Source organism: Phodopus roborovskii, unplaced genomic scaffold, assembly GCF_943737965.1.
Source record: "Phodopus roborovskii unplaced genomic scaffold, PHOROB, whole genome shotgun sequence".
Lineage (NCBI taxonomy): Eukaryota > Metazoa > Chordata > Mammalia > Rodentia > Cricetidae > Phodopus > Phodopus roborovskii.
Window position 1 is genome coordinate 24,421,587 of NW_026125391.1, and position 22,334 is coordinate 24,443,920.

Below are 22,334 nucleotides of genomic sequence, written 5' to 3' on the forward strand. Positions count from 1 at the left end.
GCCTTGCAGCGAATGCGTCTCCCTTACCCTGGACCTCTAGAGTCATCAGCTTCACCAGGATTAGGACATTCCTGAAACTATAGTACATGGGGATTTAATGTGCTGTGTAAGTACATACCTGGTGTCTCTGAAGGATTTATTTTTTTCCCCAACTTTCTTTTCTTCAAGAGTAGAGTTATCTGATGGGTTTTCCATCTTATTTAAGTGTAGTATTTTGCTTATTTGTTGGTTTTTACTTTGGTGAAGTAGAATTATTTTCTTTCTCTAGGACTTGGAGACAGGTAATAAAAGTATATATATTCATAGAAAATGGAGCAGCTTTTAATTGAGAGGAATACTTCCTCCCCACATTCTCTTCTCTTCCATGGCACTGATGGTCATAGTCCAGGAACTATGTCTCACTGTCTTTAGGTCCATGGACTGCCTTTCCAGGGTCTTAGCTGGCCAGCTGTTTGCCTTTATTCATTAAGATAATACTCTGTGACAGTTTTATTGAGAATGGCTCTGTTCTCATGAGAGACCAATGGGACAGCTCAGTCTTTGTGATTTACAGGAACATCTTTTTCCTGGATTACAGAAATATTATTCTGTAAACAACAAAAACAAATTCATAAAGCAAACCCTGAAAGTATATTCCCCAAAGATAATTGTTGTAATTGTTGAAAACGGAATCAGTAATTCATTTCCTGAATGCTATATCATCTTTTAGGGCACACAGTAGAATTGCTTTCTTTACTGTTTGTATAATCTTATTCCCCATCTCCCTTTCTTCCCTTCTTCACTTCCTTCCTTTTTCCTTGTTTTCTTTTTTCCTTCTTTCCACTCTCTTTGCTAGTAAAATAAGGTCTGCCATAGTAGTTAAGCAATATTTCATTGTTGGCAATTTTCCAATTTTCTATTTCCCATTTTCTAATACGGAATTTTATTGATTATATTTGTACATGTCTGTTTGTGAGATAATCAGGTAAATTCCCAGAAGTTGAATTTCTGAGACAGTGGTCACATGTCCTTTTCATTTTGGCATTGGCAAAATTGTCCTTCCAAAGAGTTGTCCCAGTCAGCATGCATTCTATATAATATTAGTCTGAGAAAACAATGTTTGTTTGTTTGTTTGTCACCACACCCTTTGCAATAGTGCATGTTACTTATGCCAAAGTACAACATAGCTTTTGTTTAAGGGGAGGGAGTGACCATAGCCTGAGAATGTGGGAGCATATGACCATTGGTAGTCACAGAACAAAAGACACAGTGTATTTAGTAAATACATGAACAGGCTATCAGGCAGGCAGATTACAGCAGAGAAATGACATCTCCGTCATAGGTTTTAGAGGTATTTGAAGACATTCTTGGCTTCAGGGTAGGGAAAGCTAGTGGTCTTCTTATAGATTCCAAAGATTCAACCTGTCAGAGGATTTTAGTTATCAGATACATAGGTGGTTATACATGGTTGTTATGGGGACTAAACAAATTCCAAAATAATTCTGGCTCTCAATCTGCAACATTCCAACTCTCCGCAGTGATGAAGTTTTAACCAGCCAATCAGTGTGCAGAATCTTTGACAGTGATCTGGCCTTTTCAGGAACTCTAGTTCACACTTATCTCTTATATTTTTGCAGATCTGATAGACAAAATGTTTCTTTGCCTTGATTTAGTGGTTTTTAGAAACCCTCGGTTTAATAATATACAATTGTACATTATAGACAACACTATTTTATCTCCTTTAAAAAGCAGCTGAAGATGAATTTAGAGCCTGGAAGATTCTTGCAAGCAGTTGTGACTCTCACATTTGGCCCCTTGAGAGTCAGTGGTCTAGGCATAGCTGTGCACTGAATCAGTGTTGTGGGAGGGTATTCATTCTAGGCATTATGGTTTACTGGCCTCATGGCTAACTGCTGCAGTGGAAGTCCTCATGAAGGAACTATTTGAAATAAATGTTAACATACTGTTTAGTCAGAGAACTTAGCCTTAAGTGTTTATTTTTTTTTTTTTTTTATCTTATGTGTGCATGTCTGTGTGAGGGTGTCAGATCCCCTGGAACTGGAGTTATAGACAGTTGTGAGCTGCTGTGTGGGTGCTAGGAATTGAACCTAGGTCCTCTGGAAGATCAGCCAGTGCTCTTAACCATTGAGCCATCTCTCTAGCCTAGCCTTAAATGCTAGTAAAACTATGGTTTCTAGAGAAGAATCATATTTTTGACTCCCTGTGATAGTGTGGTAAAAGATACAATTCCAGTCCTTTTTATAACTTTCTAATAAGCACTTGTTATGTCTAGAATACCTCCAGCTGCGGTGCAAACTTCACCTTTCCTGGCTATCCGATTCACGTCCCAGCAGGTGTGACCCTGCAGACTGCATCTGGTGAGAGCTAGTCTAATACTCATTTTAGCATGGCCATTAAGTTATGTGATCTTTTAAAAAGACTTGTTCTTTGAGAATTTCTCATGTATTTTGATTACATCAACCCTTCAGACACCACTCCCACTTCCTGAAAGATCTCATGTCTTTTAGTAAACTGTATGCTAGAAGTGATAGGAACCTTAAATAACATTTTTTAAAGTAAAAAATAAATAGCAGTTGTGATTATTAGGCGTGCACCATAGCAAACACTGAGCTGGGCCCTGTGGCTCATTTCCAGTTCTCTATACTATGAATTAGAGATTTAGTATATATTCAAATTCAATTCAAATTAATTAAGGGCTGGAGAGATGACCTAGTGGTGAAGAGCACTTATTCTTCCAGAGGACCTGGGCCCAATATGCAGCATCCACCAGGTAGTTGACAGCCATCCATAACTTCAAGTCTAGGGGATCTGATGCCCTCTTCTGACCTCTCCATGGTTACTGTGTGTACATGGTGCACATACATACGTGCATGTATCAGAACACTCATACACAAAAAAAGGCTTAAAAATTAATAAAAATGTAAAATTATGTGTGTTTGTGTGTTTGTGGGGGTGGAGATATGTGTGTAAGTGGAGGTCAGAGGACACCTTGTGTCTGTTGCTTCTTTCCCTCCACCATGTGACTTCTGGGGATGGTACCTTCTGAGATAGCTTGCTGGCCCCTTCATCTCAGTTTTAGGAGATATAAAGTGAAAGCATGTATCTCTATTTTTGTAGTGCTAATCAAGGCTGACCAACCGCTGCCTTCTTTCTCTACAGTTCATGGCTTAGTAGAAGGAACAGGCTCCCAGGACCTTCTCTTTGTTTAAAAAACGTGCAGATTTATTCAGATTGCTGTGAAGTTTTAAGTTTCTTTCTTTGATAGAATTCTTTTTTTTTGTTGTTGTTTTAATTTAAATTTGAAACAAGGTTGTTTTACATGTCAATCCCACTTCCCTCACCCTCCCATCCTCCCCTATCATTCACCACCAAACCCCAGACCATCCCCTTTCTGCTCCCTAGGGAGAGTAAGGCCTTCCATGGAGAGTCTTCGAAAGCTATCCTATCATTTGGTTCAGGGCCTAGGCCCTCCCCCATGTGTCTAGGCTGAGGGAGTATCCCTCTATGTGGGATGGGCTCCCAAAGTCCTTCGTATACGAGGGAGAAATACTGATCCATTACTAGAGGCCCCATAGACTGCCCAGTCCTCTTAACTAACACCCACATTCTGGGTTCTGGGTCAGTCCTATGCTGGTTTCCCAGCTGTGGGACTGGGGTGCATGAGCTCCCCCTTGTTCACATCAGCTGATTCTGTGGGTTTCTCCAGCCTGGTCTTGACTCCTTCGCTCATCACTCCTCCCTCTCTGTAACTGGATTCTAGGAATTCAGCTCAGTGTTTAACTGTGGGTTTTGTTTCCATCAGATACTAGATGAAGGCTTTAGGATGGTATATAAAGTAGTTGTCAATCTCATTGTTGTGGAAGGACATTAAAGTTAGTCTCTCCACTATTGCTTAGATTGTTAGTTGGGTTCATCTTTGTAGATCTCTGGGCATTTCCCTAGTGCCAGATTTCTCCTTAAATCTATAATGGCTCCCTCTATTATGGTATGTCTTTTCTTGTTCTCCTCTATTCTTTCCCTGTCTCAATCTTTCTGTTCTTCATGCCTACCTCTCCCCTCCTCTTCTCCCCTTCTCTTTCTCCTAACTCCCTCTCCCCTCCCTCCATGCTCCCAATTTGCTCTGGAGATCTTGTCCCTTTCTCCTTCTCCAGAGGTCCATGTATGCCTCTCTTAGGGTCCTTCTTGTTTCTTAGCTTTTCTGGCGGTGTTGATTGTAGGCTGATAATCCCTTCTGTATGAATGAGTACATACTGTGATGGTTCCTTCTAGTTCCATCCACTTCCCTGCGAATTTCAGAATTCCATTGGTTTCCCCCTCCCCCACCCACTGAGTAGTACTCCTTTGTGTAAATGTACCACATTTTCTCCATCCATTCTTCAGTTGAGGGGCATCTAGGTTTCTTCCAGGTTTTGGCTCTTACAAATAATGCTGCTATGAACATAGTTGAACAGATGTCCTTGTTGTGTGGATGTGCATCTTTTGGGTATATGCCTAAGAGTGGAATTACTGGATCTTGAGGTAGATTGATTCCCATTTTCCTGAGGAACTGTCATACTAATCTCCAAAGTGGCCGCACAAGTTTGCACTCCTACCAGCAATGGAGGAGTGTTCCCCTTTTCTCCACATCCTCTCCAGCATAAACTGTGTTTGGTGTTTTTGATTTTAGCCATTCTGACAGGAGTAAGGTGGTATCCCAGAGTTTATTGATTTTCATTTCCCTAATGGCTAAGGTTGTTGAGCACTTTCTTAAGTATCTTTCAGTCATTTTGGATTCCTCTGTTGAGAATTCTTTATTCAGTTCTGTACCCCACTTTTTAAATTGGATTATTTGGTGTTTTGGTGACTAGCTTCTTGAGTTCTTTGTATATTTTGGAGATCAACCCTCTGTCAGATGTGGGGTTAGTGAATATCTTTTTCCATTCTGTGGGCTGCCTTTTGCCTTTTGGTCTTGTCAACTGTGTCTTTTGCCTTACAGCAGCCTCTCAGTTTCAGGAGGTCCCATGTATTAATTGTTGATCTCAGTGTCTGGACTATTGGTGTTTTGTTCAGGAACTGGTCTCCAGTCTTTTTGTACGCGAGTTAAGACCATATTGTGGGATATTAATGACCACTGATTGTTAATTCTTGCTTGTTTTGGATTTGTTCTTGGTGGTATTGTGTGTGGATTTCCCCCCATTTTTCTTTTGGCTGTTGGTAAAGTGGGATTATCTATTACCTATGTTTTTGTGGGTGTAGTTAATTTCCTTGGGTTGGAGTTTTCCTTCAAGAAGTTTGTGCAGGGCTGGATTAGTTGATGTGTATTGTTTAAATCTGGTTTTGTCATAGAATATCTTGGTTTCTCCATCAATAGTGATTAAAAACTTTGCTGTGTATAGTAGTCTGTGCTGGCATCCACGATCTCTTAGTGTTGGCAGAATATCTATCCAGGTCCTCCTGGACTTCAGAGTTTCCATGAAGAAGTCAGGTGTAATTCTGATAGGTTCACCTTTATATGTCACTGTATGTTTGGTGTTTTCATTATTTTGTGTCGAGGGGACTTTTTATTGTGGTCCACTCTATTTGGTGTTCTGTAAGATTCTTGTATTTTTGTTGCCATGTCTTTCTTCAGGTTGGGAAAGTTTTCTTCTATGATTTTGTTGAATATATTTACTGCACCTTTGAGTGGGGTTTCTTCACCTTCTTCTATACCTATTGTTCTTAGGTTTGGCCTTTTCACAGTGTCCCCTATTTCCTGGATATTTTGTGTCAGGCATTTGTTGGACTCAAGTTTTTTTTTTTTTTTTTTTTTTTTGATGAATTTTTTTCTCCTAGTGTATTTTCAACACCCGAGATTCTCTCTTCCATCTCTTGTATTTGGTTGGTTATGTTTGCATCTGCAGTTCCTGATCATTTGCCTAACTTTTCTATTTCCAGCATTCCAATAGACTGTGGTTTCTGTTTGTTTTGTTTGTTTTTTTTTTATTATTGTCTTTATTTTATCTTCCAAACCTTGTACTGTTTGAATTGGTTCTTATAATTTTTAGTTTGTCTTCTTTTCCATTTCTTGAATTATTTTTCTTCTATTCTTTTAAGAGAATTTCTCATTATCTCTTTGATGACCTCTATCATTTTCATAAAGTTGTTTTTAGGGTTGTTCTCTTCTGATTCATCTGTGTTGGGATGTTTAGGTCTTGGTGGTGTGGAGTCCCTAGACTCTGGTGGAGTCATATTGACCTTTCTGTTGTTGACTATGTTCTTATACTATTGTCTATCTATCCCTTCTTCCAGTGCATATTGGTGGGGTCTCTCCCTCTTCTGGTGGGTATAGGACCAAGGTTCTCTTCTGGGGGTTCAAGCAGTTCCAATACTCTGATGGCTCTCTTACTCCAGTGGGTGGTGGTGGGACTCCTCCAGTGGTTGGAGGCTGGATCAGAATGCTGGTAGACTTTGGATGAGCCTGTCTGCTAGGGTGGGCTACCCCACATGCAGTCCTCAGGATGCTCTGAGCAGATCACCCGAAGGCAGGCCAGAAACAGGCCCACATTTGTCCCCTCCAGTAATTGGAAGTTGGACCAGGACACTTGCAACCTCTGGCTGGGTGGGTCTGCTAGGGTGGGTTCCCCTGCACACAGTCCTTAGTCCTAGGATGGACTGAGCAGGGTACTGAAAGGCAGGCCAAAAGCAGGCCCACACTTACCCTCTTTTATGGTTGGAGGTGGGACCAGGACACTGGCAGCCTCTGGGTGGGTCTGTCAGTTAGGGCTTTCCTGCATGCAGTCCTCAGTCTGAGTGTTATTTTAAAGGAAAGAGGGAGAAGAGGTTTTGTGTGATGCAACTCTTAAATACATGAAATATATTTTCTATGACTGTGTGTTAAAATTTCATTGTGCACCAATAACATCCATTTTTCAAATACAGGAGACATGTAGATTAAATATTGGTGGCCTATATGACCACAATATGTCAGTTAAAAATAGGAGGGGTGGAAGGCTAGTGTTAAAACAAAAACAAACATATTTTTTTTAATAAAAAAGTAATGAATATTTATTGCAGAAAACAAAATATCTTAAAATGATTCCTAGAGACAATCACTATTAGATTATGCATATATCAATTCACACTTTGAAATAAAATAGAATTCTCTTATACTGGGTTGAGGACATAGCAGAGGGTAAGAGCAGTTACACAGCAAGCCTAAGGTCCTGAGTTCGAATCCCCATCTCTTATGGAAAAAGGCAGTGGTGTGCAGCGCAAAGACAGGAGGATCATGGGACTTTCTGGTTATCAGCCTAGCTCCTGACTGAAGGAATAGGCAGAGAGTGACAGCATGGGACATTGATGTCCTTGTCCGTGAGCACACCAGCAGACACCACACACTCTGCATACGCAACCACAAAAGAACCGTGTTATGCCTACCATTTTGCTTTCTCCCTTTCAAGGCCATCTTTACAAAGTGAACGTACCAGTCATGGTGACACAGACTTCGGGAAGAACTGATGTCCTCCAGCACCCATTTCCGCCAGTCCTGCAGCAGCTCGGGCCAGCTTCAATGGTACAGAGCGGTGTTCCTGTTCCTCCATTGCACCCATGCTCTCTGCAACCAGCTCCCGAGAAGTTGCTGCTGCAACCCACCATTGTGCATGCAGCCCCGGTGGACAGGAAACACTTGGACAACGCGTCCACGGAGAGACGCGGTCTCCCGGCAAGCGAGCCCAAGACCATGCCCGAAGCTCTGCTGAGGCCGCAGGATAGCTCTCAGTACATTAGCCTTCCTGGTGTGGGGTTTGCTCCTCACGTCACCCTGACAGAGCCGGGCCTGGAGCCTGTGCTAGGTGTCTCCGCAAACATGACTCAGAATCTTCACGGTCGTCCTTTCCCCTCGGCCCCCCAGGGCCCTCTCCACCACCATCACATGCTCGACGCACAGCTTCATGGCCTCAAAGACAGGATGTATGGATACGACCCCATAAAACAACCGAGGAAAACAGAGGAGCCCAGCACCCTCCCTGAGTCAGAGAAGGTAGGAGTCTATTCGGCGTCTTGCTATTAGGACGTAGATGGTAGCCTGCAGTTAGATCTTCTAGGTATTTCTTTTGAGGTGGAAGATGAATCAGAGATTTGTATGCTTTGTTTTCCCATAGAAAATTGTTTCTTTCTTGGTAGTGTCATGGTAAGGTTCACATGTTAGTTTGGCTTAGGGGAGGAAGTGGGAGGTGAGTATATTAAAAATATGAGATGAGAATTTTAAAGAATTAATAATGTATTCAAATCCAAGACAGTATCGTTTTCTCTTTACAAACATAAACTCTTATAGCTAATTCTATTAATTCAATTTATGTTATATAGAAACCGAAACATCGCACTCAGATAATAGAGGACTGGTCCCTTAGCCTAGGTCACAGTCTATAGAGTGGACAATTAAATACCACCTAATGTTTTAGCCTCAGAATATTTAAAATTTCTTTCTCCTGCCTTCTCTTCTTGTTCTCTCCTTCACCCCATTTTCCCTTCTTTCTCCTTCCTTTATTGTCTTCTTCCCCTCCCCCTCCTTCCTTTTTCTCTGTACTCTGTCTCTTATGTTAAGATCTCACTGGGGACTGGCAGATGCTAGGCAAGCGCCGAGCTGCATCTTCACTATCTAACCCTTTCAAGCTAGGAGGAAGATGGGGTACAGTAATGGAGGAAGGTGGGATACAGCAGTGGAGGATGGTGGATACAGCAATGGAGGATGGTGGGTTCAGCGATGGAGGATGATGGGTACAGCGATGGAGGATGGTGGGTTCAGCGATGGAGGATGGTGGGTACAGCGATGGAGGATGGTGGGTTCAGCGATGGAGGATGGTGGGTTCAGCGATGGAGGATGGTGGGTACAGCGATGGAGGATGGTGTGTTCAGCGATGGAGGATGGTGTGTTCAGCGATGGAGGATGATGGGTTCAGCGATGGAGGATGATGGGTACAGCTATGGACTGAAGCCAAAGTATTCTAAACTATTTTGAGAGTTTAAAACTGATGACTGTGAGGAACAACTTGTTTTATTTATTTATTTTTAACATTTCTGATGTTTCATGACACTTGTTCCAGGCCTTTTAGAAGGTTTGCATTTCATTCTGGTATAAAGAATTAACATTAAAACGCAAGTTTTTGGTATTTTTCTCATATTTTCCACATAACACATACAGTGTAGAAACAGGCAAAGCTTGATACTTGGTTTTGTGGTCAAAGTAATTAAGGGAGAGCTATGCTTTCTTCCTTTAGTAATTTTGGAGACATTTTCCTACTAGATATTGTATGATCTATACAGACCTGGGGTGATATGATCAAGGATTTAGTTTACTCTATTAGCTGTTGTGATATATTTTTTTCTGATAGGAGAAAGTAGCTTAGTTCAGGGGTCACTTGGAAGCATAATAGGTTAAAATTCCAGCTTGACTACTTATAAGCAAGCAATGGAATGTTTGTTTCTGTAACTCAGGGATAGCTTGTAACCTTGGGTGTAATGCACCCTTATAATGTTGAGGGAGAAGGCATGGGTAGAGGACTTAGCTTCAGGACCAGTAGTAAGCTTCCGACTCATGTGGTTCTGCTTTGTGTATTATGCAGGGTTGTGGTGGTGATGGGATCAGTTGACAGAGCTGGAAGTGTTCAGCCCATGCTTCCTGGAGCATGGTGAACGTACAGTGCATTAGCTGTTGCTACATCATCTCCTGGCTTCTAGAGACCAGTGTAAAGTGAAGCCATCCCTGTCCTTCCATTGCTCAGCACATCACCTTGGGAGACAAGCCACAGTGCCTTCCTGTGTGTGCATGGACCTTTGCTTCCCTGCCACTTTCTTATTTATTCTTCCTCTCACGCACAATATTTTATTGGTGACACCAAAGATGACTGATTCTTTAATTTTAATTTTATAGGTCTTTTCCTTTAAAAGATATTACCTTTATTTACTGTGTGTGTGTGTGTGTGTGTTTACAGTTGTGCAAACCGTAGTGTATGAGTGCAGGTCAGAGGACAACTTTAAGGCGCCTGTTCTATCAGTGTGTTGAAGCAGGTTTCTGTGGCATGTTCTCTCATGTTTTTGTGGCAGGGCTGTGTATACCAGGCTGGCTGGCCCATTAGCTTCTGGCAGGTAACCCTGGCTACCTCTCATATTGCCATAGGACTGCTAGGACCACAGGTGTGCACCATTGCCTCTGAAGTTTTATGTGGGTCTGGGGGGCTCTTAACTCAGGCCATTAGGCTCACAGCAGCAAGGGTTTTTACCTGCTAAGCTATCTCACAGACCCTGGACAGTTTCTAAATCTCTCTAGAAGCCCCATCTAATAAGGAAACTGGTTTGAACATGTTTTCATACTTACCAAACATACTAAAGCATTCCATCCTGTGTTAGTTGGGTTGGTTTCAATGGTCAACTTGGTTGGATTGAGAGACATTTAGGAGATCATTGAAGTACATTTCTGGGTGTGTCTATGAGAGTATTTCTAGGGAAAAATGTTCTCTGCATATGGCTGGAAATATCTAATAGGCCAGGGGCCCAGATGGAATAAAAGAGGAAAGAGGAAGCCTAGAAACAAGAATACATTTTCTCAGCTTCCTGGCTGCCAAGGTGAGCAGCTTTGAAAACATTCTCCCATTGATAGGCTCCTTCATCTGATGCTCAAACCAGTGAACTCACAGCTCTGAAACCATGAGGGAAAATAAAGCCCTCTGAATTGTTTCTCTCAGACATTTGTCACAGTGACAAAGACTCGGAGTAGTGCACATGGCAGATGGGAGTAGCATGGAAAAAGGTGTTATTGTCATACCCGACTAATGTGTAGCCACTGTCACCATGTTGTGATTGATTTAGATGAACTCTGTTAAGAATAAGAGATGCCTTGTTCTGCCCCTGTGAACAACCGGATTGTACATAATTCAGGTTGAAGATGTGGGGGTGCCGAATTATTATGCTTTGTGTCCATCACCTTGTATTTTGAAGCTCTGTCTTACCTGCCACTGGCATGACATAGTTATTTCTTGAACTGTAATGGTTGGAAACTGGAGCTGGCAAAGCTTTGTCTTAAGGGATCCTGTTTTATTTGCTTGTTGTGTTACCTAGCCACAAGGTGCACACTCACTTTAGACACCTCCGTGGAGTGGAAGGTCTTGGCTGCTGAGCAGCTGGTTTGCTATACAGAAGGAAGGCTGAAGCAGCTGCCCCTCCTCATTTCATTGTCTGCAGCAGAGCTGCTGACATTTTCCACATTCACACAGGATTCATGGCAGAACCGGCACTGATGCTCCTTTAACATTCAACAGGGTAAAAATACCAGTTGCTTCTGAGGGCAGCTGGCATCTGAGTTTAATTTCCATTCACACACTGATGTCCTTTAACAATTCCTATGCTGTGAGCCTTTTTTTTTTCTTTTCTTTTCTTGCTGGAGACTGACATCTTTGTAACAGTGTGTGGCAGGGTTTGAGACCCTGCACACCAATGCAGCATCTGAGAACCCACACCACAAGGCAGGGCTTCTCTGCTTCAGTGGAGGGCCCATGCTGTGGGCTTCAGCATGTGGCCTGCATTGCTGCCAGGCCAAAGCCAGTAATTTTGGAAGAAGTCTTGTCTGCTGACATAAAGCTCAAAGACTTTTGAGCCACGGTTTTGAAGTATTCTTTTTTCCAATACACATATCAAAACTGTAGACAAAGTTTATATTCTCCTTTCTGCAATGTTTTTCCAGATTTCCAAAGAACAGTGTTGAAGACCCTGTTTAATGTTTGGGGAGATATTTGCTCTTTTGGGGGTGGGTGAAAGACAGCCCCTTCCTAACATTTCTCCTGGAGGATTTATTGCTGGATGGTTGGCTGTGTGGAGTTATTGGAGTTATTGATAAGAATTTGGGGCTTGTAATATTCCTTCTCTCTCTGAGTAAAAAGAACCTCCCTAGTTTCAGAAAAAAACAGGGTCTTATTTTAATTTAATTGGAAGAGTCCTGGAGAGAGGCACAGGGAGGGGGAGGGAAAGGGAGTCAGAAGGGGAGGGAGAGAGAGGTGATGAGACTGGTGGGGAGTGGGGAGACTGGGGAGGGGAGAAGAGGGTGGTATGGATGTTGCACACAGCCATGGGAAGGCCAGAAGAGGATGTCTGGTGTCCTTCTCTAACCGTCTATGCCTTGTCCCCTCCAAACAGGGCCTCACTGAATTGATAGCTTATGGTTTTTTAGCTAACTGGCTTGTCAGTGAACTGATCCTCCACCTAGCTTGGGGTTATAGGCTTGAGCAGCCACACCTGGCTTTCCGAAGGGTGCTAAGGATATGAGCACAGTAGCAGCAAGTGCTGTTACCACTGAGCCAGCTCCCGAGCCTACTCATATTACTTAGTAAGCTGGAAACTCATTAGACAAAGTCCTATAGGGACAGACTTCAGTTCATTTTGTATGAGAGATAGCTGTAATTTAGGTTTTCTTTGTGCTGTTAAAATGAAAAGTCCAGCCCACTGTGGGTGGTGCCATCCCTAGGCAGGTGGGTCTGGACTGCATAAGGAAGATAGCTGAGCAAGCCAGGGAAAGGAAGCCAGTAAGCAGCATTGCTCCATCTCTGTTCCTATTTGGGCTCCTGCCCTGACTTCTTCAGTGATTGACTGACTTGGAATTGGTAAGCCAAATAACTTTTCCCTCCTCCAAGCTACTTTTGGTCATGACAGAAAACGAACTAACTAGAAGAATAGTCCCCTGAGTTATATTGATTATATTGTTAAGTTCATTATTTTGTCATTGAATTTCTATCTATATATCACTGGAAGTGAGGTATTGAAGCCTCTTGCTGTCCTAGCCTTCCTTTCTTTCAGTGTTTGTTGCATATGTGGCTCTGACATTTGGTAGCATATTTATAATTATAATCTTGTGGATGAGATGATCTTTTAGGATTCTGTATCTCTCCCTCCCTCCCCCTTTGCTCTTCCTTTCTTTCGACAGTGACACAGTCCCTACAAGCTCTTTTGGCTACTATTGTGTAGCATTTATTTTTTTTGTCCTTTCATTTTTCAACCTATGCATGTTCTTAGATTTTTAGTTAGGATCCTGTAGATAGCAGATGGTTGGATCCTGCCCTTTCCAATCCAGTCTGTGTATTTTGTTTGGGAAATGTTTGTCTCCTGTTTGTTTAGTTTCCAGAAAGGTGGTTTGTTAAGAATATTTGAAAAGGTGAGTCAGGTCCTAGATCCACCATCAGGATAGATAGATAAGTACACCATCAGGATAGATATAGATAGATAGGTTTCACCATCAGGATAGACAGACAGATAGGTTCACCATCAGGATAGATTTCCTGCTGAGCTCATAGAATGGGATGGCTCAAACAGTGTCACATAAACTTCATGTGTGAAAAAATATTGGCTTGGCTCCTCCTAGGTCCTGATGTCCTGTTTCTTCTCCACCTCTCCCTACATTGTGAATCCCAATGCTTGGACATATTCACCAGACCCACGCAGGTGTTAACTCCTTCAGAGGTCCCAGAATCATGAGCAACCTCTTTTTGTTATAGATTTTTCAGGCCCAGGTATTTTGTTAGAACAGCACAAAGTGGATTGATAGAGATAATTTAATCCATGTATATTTTAGGTATTTATTGATAGGGAAGGGCTAACTCTTACTATCTTGTTTCTTGTTTTCTGTGTGTCTTGAGTGTTTGACCTTCTGTTCCTTGCCTTGCTTCTTTCTTTTCTGTTAAGTTGGCATTCTTGTCTTAGAGCATTTTTATTTCCTCATCATTCAAACTGTGTGATATTCTATAGCTGTTGTCTATAGCTTTTGGTTATTATGGGAATTAAATATATAATCTTCACCTGGTAACAACCCCTTTGGATCTGACAGCTACAAATTCAGCCACACAAAAACTTGTTTCTTCATGGTTCAACCATTCTCTGCTTTTCCTTATTGTCACAGGTTGTATTTACATGGTTAGACACATTAACATAGATTTGTGCTTTTGTCTTTAATGCCTCAGAGAAGAATAAAAAGACTATTGAACTAAAATTACAGCAATGTGGGCTTCTGTATTTGCTGTTGTCAACTCCCCATTTCTGGAAAAAGTCTTCCTATTGTTTCCCAGTTACTATCTAGTGTCCTTTGATTTCAACCTGAAGGACTCCTAGGAGAACCCAGTGGTGATGGAGCCCTTTATCATTTATCTGGAAATGTTTCAATTTTCCCCTCTTGCTTAAGATGGCAAGTAAACTTTATGCAAGGGGGAGAGGGAGGTGTGGCAACAGCTATATAAACTACCACAACAGCATTTTTCATTGTTATGTGGATTGGATTCAACCCCTTGCCTATTTTAAGTACTTTAAATATATTGTACCACTGCATTCTGCCTTTGGGTGTTACACTAGAAACCTGGCAAAAGTGTTAGTAAATATAGAAAGCTGTTTTTTCTTTTCCTGCTTCAAATGTACTGGTTTACAATTTCCGTTATTTATTACTACTGTGTAGACATACGATTGATTTTTGTAAGCTTATCTTATATCCTGTCACCTGTTAAAACCAGGTAAGTTTGTATAGTCCTTGGAATTGGTTTATACAGTTATAATCATTGTGAGCAGAAACAGCTTAATTGATTCCTTGTCAACATCTTTTTCTTTCTTTTTATCCTCATCTCTCTAAGACTTCTAGTACAGAATTAGATTGGAGAGAGCCATCTGTTTGCTCTTGATCCCAAAGGGAAAAAAACCAAGATTTGTTAGCAAGTGCCGTGCTGGCTGTTGCTTTGTGTAGGTGCCCTTTACAGGTAGACAAAGTTTCCTTCAGTTACGATTGCCTGGGGGAAGGAGAGAGAGAAGATGCATGCCTTTGACCCAGGCATTTGAGAGGCAGAGGCAGTTGTGAGCTGCCTGATGATGCTGGCATTGGGAATCAGTGCTGAGTCATTTTCTCCAGCCCTCGTGTCCTCCTGTGCTCTGCAGAAAAAGCTGCTGGATGGATGATATGTATATATCTTATTTTACATATCAATCTCAGTTCCCTCTCTCTTCCATCCTCCCATCCCCCCACCAACCTCTCCCATCCACTCCCCAGGGAGGTTGAGGCCTTCCATGAAGGATCATCAAAATCTGACAAGTTATTTGGGGTAGAGCCTAGGCCCTCTCCCATGTATCTAGGCTGAAAGAGTATCCATCCATGGAGAATGTGCTTCTGAAGTCTGTTTGTGCACTAGGGATACATCCTGTTTCACTGCCAGAGGCCCCATAGACTGCCCAGTCTTCTTTGCTGACACCCACGTTCATGGGGTCTGGTTTGGTTCTCCTATGTTGGTTCCCCAGCTGTCGGGCTGGGATCCATGAGTTTCTGCTTGCTCAGGACAGTTGTTTCTGTGGGTTTTCCCAGCGTGGTCTTGTCCCCTCTCTACAACTGGCTTTCAGGAGTTTGGCTCATTGCTTAGCTGTGGATCTCTCCTGTTTTCATCAACCACTGGATAAAGGCTCTAGGATGGCATTTAAGGTCTGTTTGGCTATTTTTGGATAGAATATTGTACAGATTGCATGCATTGGTCAGGTCTTCTGTATTGTTATTGAGTAATACTGTCAATGTTTCTGTTGTTTACTGAGAGCAATTACAGTTGTGGACATATCTGTTTCTTTTGCTTCATTTAGTTATTTTTATTGTTGTTTGTGCAGTTCGAGTTCAGGGCTTTGGTACATAATAAACTTGGCTGCTACTCCTGAGCTACATCTCCAGCTGTTTTTGATTTGTGAATTTTGAAGTGATTGATACATGGATAAACACTTAGGATTGCTGTTTTCTCCTTGAAAAGACCCTTTTACTGTTAGATAATATCCTTATGTATCTTTTGTAGTATTTGTTTTGAGACTATTATTCTCATTTTCATTTTACTGATTGGTATTTGCAAGGTACATGTTGTCTTTCCTTACTTAAATACTTGCACATTTAAATTGTTTCGCGTCTGTGTGTATGTGTCATAGCATGCATGTGGGGTCAGAGGACAACTTGCAGGATTAGGTCCCAGGGATCAGTTTGTCAGATTTGGCAGCAGGCCCCTTTACCAGTTGAGCCATCTCAGCAGCCCTCCCTTAGATACTCTTAGCCAATCTGTGTTACATACAATGTGATCTCTTATACACAGGATATCACTGGGTGTTGCTAACTTGGTCCAGCCTTGTGGCTTTATAACTGGTGTGTTTAGACCACTTATGCCTGGAGTAGTTATTAAACTGCTTGTTGGTTGTTTCTGTGTTCTTTCTTCTCTTTTTATCTGTATATTTTTGATTCTTCCTTTGTCTGTATTGATTGTACTGATGACTCCTTCAGATGGAATCTTTATTCTGATGTTTTTTTATTTTTAGTTTCCACCTGACTCATATTTTCCATATGTCCAAGAAAAATCCCATGCTAGGATCATGTTTATTCATGCTGCCCATGTTTCCTACTGGATTACCTAATATCAGTCATGGTCTGATTCTTTCTCTTGATTGGCTTTCCTGCCTGTAGTAGGCTTTTCTTGCTTTTTTGGTTTCTTGTTATTGATTTTGTTTGAGGGTCATACATCTTGTATAGAAAAGGGGATAGACTTGGGTACATAATATGTACACTTGGAGATGGATGTCATTCTTCTCACAGGAAGATGTATTTGTATATTCCACACAACCAAGGGCTTTGTATCCTTCAGTGTCTAGTACCCCAACTAGATTTTTAAAAATGAAATCAAGCAAAGCTGTGATGCGATAGTTTGTTTGGCTTCTGCTCTTTGATAGTGTGGCAGTGGTAATCTTTTTTAGCATTTTTATTGTGACAGTGGCCACTTTTTGTACATGAATAAACATTATCTTGTTTCTATAATTTAGATTTATTTATATTTCAGTCACACCATAGCCATTCATTTCTGCATAAGTGATGTACCTTCATTCCATCTGTGAATGCAGTCTGTTTTCCAATGTTGTAAAAGTTAATTGCATGTAAACTAATTATTGAATGTTTATTAATGTTAAATCTTCTATGTAAGGTTATTTTTAAAGAATACTTTTTTGAGGATTCATTGCAGAGAATATTTACATAGATATGCATCCCAGAAACCTAGCTATCCACTCAAAAACAAGTTGGCTATCTCCTATGTTAAAGTAGTATCTTAAAGTGATGAAGTAATGTATATAATTGTGTTGCCTGTACCATCACAAACACAGGTGTACAAAGAAGGTATATTTGTTCAAAGCTTCTTGGCTGGCTTGGGAGTCTTGCTAGCACCAGTGACTTTGAGGATTTCATTTCTTAGGCTAACATGTGGAGGCTCTTTGCGATCTGATAGCTTTATTTTCTGTGCCCTTGATCTGTACTTGTGCACCTAGTCGTGAGAGAAAAGTGACCCATCGTCAGATACCATATGTCTACCTCTCCATCCATGAGCTTCCCAAACAGCCAGCATGTTCTTGTGCTACCTTGCAGCATCTGGGGCTCATTACCAAGTTATCATTTTTTGAGACCGTGGCCTTGAACTCATGTGATCTTCTTGTCTTAGTCTCCAGAGTACTTACTGGTATTAGTGGCATGCAGCACGAGATCTGGGCTTCTATAGTGTTTACATTATTTTCATTTCTTTTTAGTCATTAAATAAATGATTAAATCCACATAATATCATTCTAATGAGAAAAAATGAATGTTTACATTAGTCATCACAAAAGAGAGTTTTGAAAAATCACTTAACATGTACAACTCTGTTTATATCAGGCATAAATCTCTTAGAAACATGTTACATATTTAAAGAAAGATAAAAGTAATAGCTATCGATATAGCCAGGTTTAATGTTTTATTTACTTCCACCATCGACTATCCATTTCCAGAAGGTTTTCATCATCATGATACCTGTGGTGGTTTCAATGAAAATGGTCCGCATAGGCCCATAGGGAGTGGCACTATTAGGAGCTGTGGCCTCATTGGAATAGCTGTGGCTTAGTGGAGGAAGTGTGTCACCCTGGGGTGGGCTTTGAGGTTTCAGATGCTCAGGCTAGACCCAATGTCTTACTTTCTTCCTGCCGCTTGCTGATCAGGATAGAGAACTCTCAAGCTACCTCTCCAGCCCATGCCTGCCTGCATGCTGCTATGCTTCCCACAATGATGATGACAAATAAACCTCTGAACTTCAAGCCAGTCCCAATTAAATAAATTTTTACCTTATAAGGTTTGCCGTGGTCATGGTGTCTCTTCACAGCAATAGATAACCTTAACTAAGACGATGTTCCCCCATCGCTCTTCCTCCCACACCTGGATAGTCTTCCTTTTACTTCTGTCTCCACAGACATTTCTACATCGGGCACCTTTGGTTAAGTGAAATAAAATAGCTGTTCTGTATCGACTGCTTTGACCTATATAGTCCTTTGGTATTTGCATTCATTTCTTTAGCCACCATCTTTTCTATGTCATTCAATTGCCATGTTAATCGAGTTAAAATTCAGTAAGTACATGCTATCTAAAGGGATATATACAAAAGCTGGAAAACACTGAAAGCAGTGAGCTCATTTGGTGCCAGTGTATGATAGTGTGTTTACTGAACTTGTAACTGAACAGTAATTCTTATTAGAGATGCTAAAGATATCCCAGAATTCCAAGCTTAGAGACTGGTCTTAGGAGGCAGAGCTATGTTTAAACAGCCCCTTGTGCAGCATTTGCCAGTCATTTCATTTAACATTCATATTCGGTGTCTTAATGCCCAGTCTGACCTGAAGCACTCAGCGGTGCCTCCTCTTCTTGCAGAATTCTACTTCTGAGAGGGACCTGAATACTCAGGCAACCGATGATGACATTAATGAAATAATCCAAATAGATGGAACTGGCGACAACTCGTCTACTGAAGAAGTCGGAAGTATAAGAGATGTAGACGAGAACGACTTCCCAGGGATCGTGGATGTGGGTGACCTCAAGGTGTTGGAGGAAGAAGCAGACAGTGTGTCAAATGAAGACTCGACTGCAAACAGCAGTGACAATGAGGACCACCAAACAGACACCATGGAAGAGGTGAGGCGCTCACCTGAGCAGAGACTTGCTTTGTTAACTAATGGGATTTGTGCTTCCATGGACTTCACAACCAAATGCAATTCTAGTTAAGCCTGACCTCGCCTTCAGTCTTTCAAACTCAGTTATTTGTGTGCAAGGCCTTAAACATTTCCACCTCAAACTGTAATTTAACCCAATGTTGCGGGATTAGGAATTGGTTTTATATTTGTTGCTTTTAAGTTAGGAGGCTCAGGAGATACAGTTTTTGCTCTTTTTCTAGTACATGTGATGAAGTTTGAGTGGAGTGTGGTAGTTAGGTTGGTGAGGGCTGTTGGCTTTCACTTGTGGCTGCCTTCATATATCTGCCTATGGTAATTGTCTATCTGAGTTACTATCTTTAACAGCCCTAGTATGCTCTCGAAGCACTTGTCATTTCATAAACGAGAAAACTAAGATACAGGGAATTTTGGTAATTTGTCCAAGGCTGATCACATAATTATTAAGTCAAGCTGGAATTCAAACCTAAGTTATTTGACTTTAAAGCAAAAAGTACTATTCTGTCTCTTCAGGTCCCTTTACTCCCTATGTCTTTCTGTCTTTAAATAATTTGAGGCATCATGAAGTCCCTTAATGTGATCATCTTTCATCTTTAGGACCCTCTAAATTCCGGAGATGATGTCAGTGAGCAGGATGTGCCAGACCTGTTTGACACAGATAATGTAATTGTCTGTCAGTATGATAAGGTACCGTGCTCACCTTTTGGACTTGGGTTTCATTAATTGAACTTATACTGGAAGGTATATAAAATAGTGTGAAATATGGTGGCAAATTCCAGTTCTCAATCAAATGACTTATCGAACAGCTGTTTGTGTGTGTGTGTGTGTGTATGTGTGTGTATTTATACATTGTGTGTACATTTGTGTGGATGCCTTTGTATGTATGTGCATGGAGGTCAGAGGATAACCTCTGCTGTTGTTCTTAGGTTTTTTTCTAGCTTGGTTTTTCATTAGCCTGGAGCTAACCACATAGGCTGGGCTCACTGGCCAACACAGGGATTACAGGTGTGCACAGCTGTGCACAGCCCCTTTCGTGTGGATCTGGGTCACAAACTCAGATCTTTATGTTTGTGTGGAAAGCACATTGCCTACTGAGCGATCTCTGCAGCCCAGTTTTGTAAAGTTGAGGGTGTGTTTTTGGATCTGCCACTGTGCTATGTGGGATAGTAACAATTGACAGTGGTAGTCCTTGTTTTCCCCTGGTGGATGGAACCTAGGATGTAGCACATGCCAGGCAAGTGCTCTGCACTAAGCCATTAGGCTACACCCCAGCCCCTAAATGATAATCTCTGTCTTAAGGAGGTGACAATCTTATTCAAACATACTATTTCTTACAGGATTAAAAAAATATCACACACGATAAGATGACAGGCAAGTCAGATGTTAGAAGATTGTGACAAGAAAAGCAAATGCTTTTGTTTAAGCAAATGCTTAAGCTATATAGCAGACAGCAAGGCCTAAAAGTAGCAAGGAAATACAAGAAAACATTTGTTATTGGAATTCTCCATGAGTGCCTTATGGCCGATGTGGGCCTTTGAAATGAAGTGGGGCTTGAATGATTTGTAGCTCAGAGAGAGGGATGGAAGGCAGGGGGTACAGGGTGCAAGCAGCCTGATACAAAGCAGGGAAATAAGGGATGAAGTATGTGCATGGGACAGTCTTACCAGCACTGTTTGGGATGTCCACATCTTTGCTACTTCTTGTCACATGGCATTCAGATCTTTGACATTCTACTGTGTATGAAGTAGATATTAACATCTTTGGTGTTTTTGAGTCATAATTTGATATACTTAAAGGAGACATAGGATAATACTTTTTATTGCTATAAAAATAAACTCTTCCTCTACAAAATCTCCTAACTACACACACACACACACACACACACACACACAATATATATATATATATATATATATATATATATATATATATAAAATAATTTATCAGGTTTGGTCCCACTCTTCATGAAAATTTAACTCTTCAAATGCAGTATCTTCTTTTACATATAATATGTTAAAGGCATTTTCATTGCATTAGGTGTTAAAAATAACCTAGAGATTATGTAACTCTTCCAGGAGGATGTGTATTTGTTGTATGAAACACATAAAGCCATTTATATAAGGGACCCAAGCAATCTACAGACTTAGTTAAGTCTATGTAGCTGTGGAGCCAATCACTGATCCTTTGATACGGTGTGATGGTTCTCATTGTGTATGGATGACTTGACATATCTTCAATTCTTGAGCTAGTATTTGGCTTATAGGAACTCAAAGGTTTGCTAAAGAGTGAATAAAATATCTTGAAGTCTTACATTTAGGATCCAAATAATCCCATTTGCTATTTTAAAGAATGTACGTGATCCCTTAGCTTCCAAACAGAGTCTGGGTTATTTTTTCTCTCCAGATCCACCGAAGCAAGAACAGATGGAAATTCTACTTAAAAGATGGTGTCATGTGCTTTGGAGGGAGAGACTATGTTTTTGCAAAAGCCATTGGTGAGGCCGAGTGGTAAATGCCAGAAGCTCGGTACATCAGCTCTGTGAACCTACGTGGGACTAGTATATTGTATGCTGTGAACCAAATTTTATTTTATATGTAGTCCATCAAAGAGTTGATTAACTTTTTTGTTCACTGTATGGAATTAAATAAAATTATAGTTCAAATTCAGAGGCAAATATACAACCTTACATTTTTTCACTTTCCGTTTTGGCTGGTGCCCCCACTACAGTCTCTTATAATTGCAAAGCATAACTGCACTGGTTGTGACAACACCATGAGGTGTCACATTTAGTGATCAGAAAAGTCACTATAGCCCCACCTACATTCCCCTGCACCCCTTGCCTTTTAAAAATGCAAACAAAATCCATTCCAAAATAAGCTGCAGAATGAAGGGCAATCCGTATGTATTCTCCTTGAGTACTGATCAAACTATTGGCAGGTTTGGGGTAACCACAGAGAGAAGTAAGAGTTCACCCAGTTATTTTGGATCTGTTACTCACTCCTCAGCCTCAGATGATGCTGTTTAAAAACCTAGGTCTTGTGGAGTTATCTAAGTCAGTGACTTTTAAGGTTTTGGCCAAGAAACACACTGTAGAACAAACTTGGAATGTGAAGTTTCTATTTGAATGTACATGGACACATGTAACAGAGTGCAGTCAAAGATGTCAGAAATTACACCTGCCTTTGGCATGGTGGCCTTCTGCATTATCTGTGTGGCTCTGTGCTGTTTAAATAAGGAATAATAATAAAAATAGATAGTTTTGGCTTGCAAAGTTGATTTCACTTTGTGACTGTTTATACTTTTTTAAAAATAAGATTTATTTATTTTTA

General features: G+C 41.0%; 1 protein-coding gene across 1 annotated transcript in view; it reads left to right on the forward strand.

The window, feature by feature from the left end:
• Positions 1–21,671, forward strand: part of Gtf2a1l (general transcription factor IIA subunit 1 like) — a 35,793-nt gene extending 14,122 nt beyond the window's left edge. The window contains exons 5-9 of the mRNA XM_051175243.1: positions 2,273–2,357; positions 7,419–7,999; positions 18,710–18,970; positions 19,603–19,692; positions 21,409–21,671. Of these exons, the coding sequence (XP_051031200.1) occupies positions 2,273–2,357; positions 7,419–7,999; positions 18,710–18,970; positions 19,603–19,692; positions 21,409–21,516 (1,125 nt within the window). The 3' untranslated portion in view covers positions 21,517–21,671. The remainder of the gene's footprint in view (positions 1–2,272; positions 2,358–7,418; positions 8,000–18,709; positions 18,971–19,602; positions 19,693–21,408) is intronic.
• Positions 21,672–22,334: the final 663 nt, after the last annotated feature.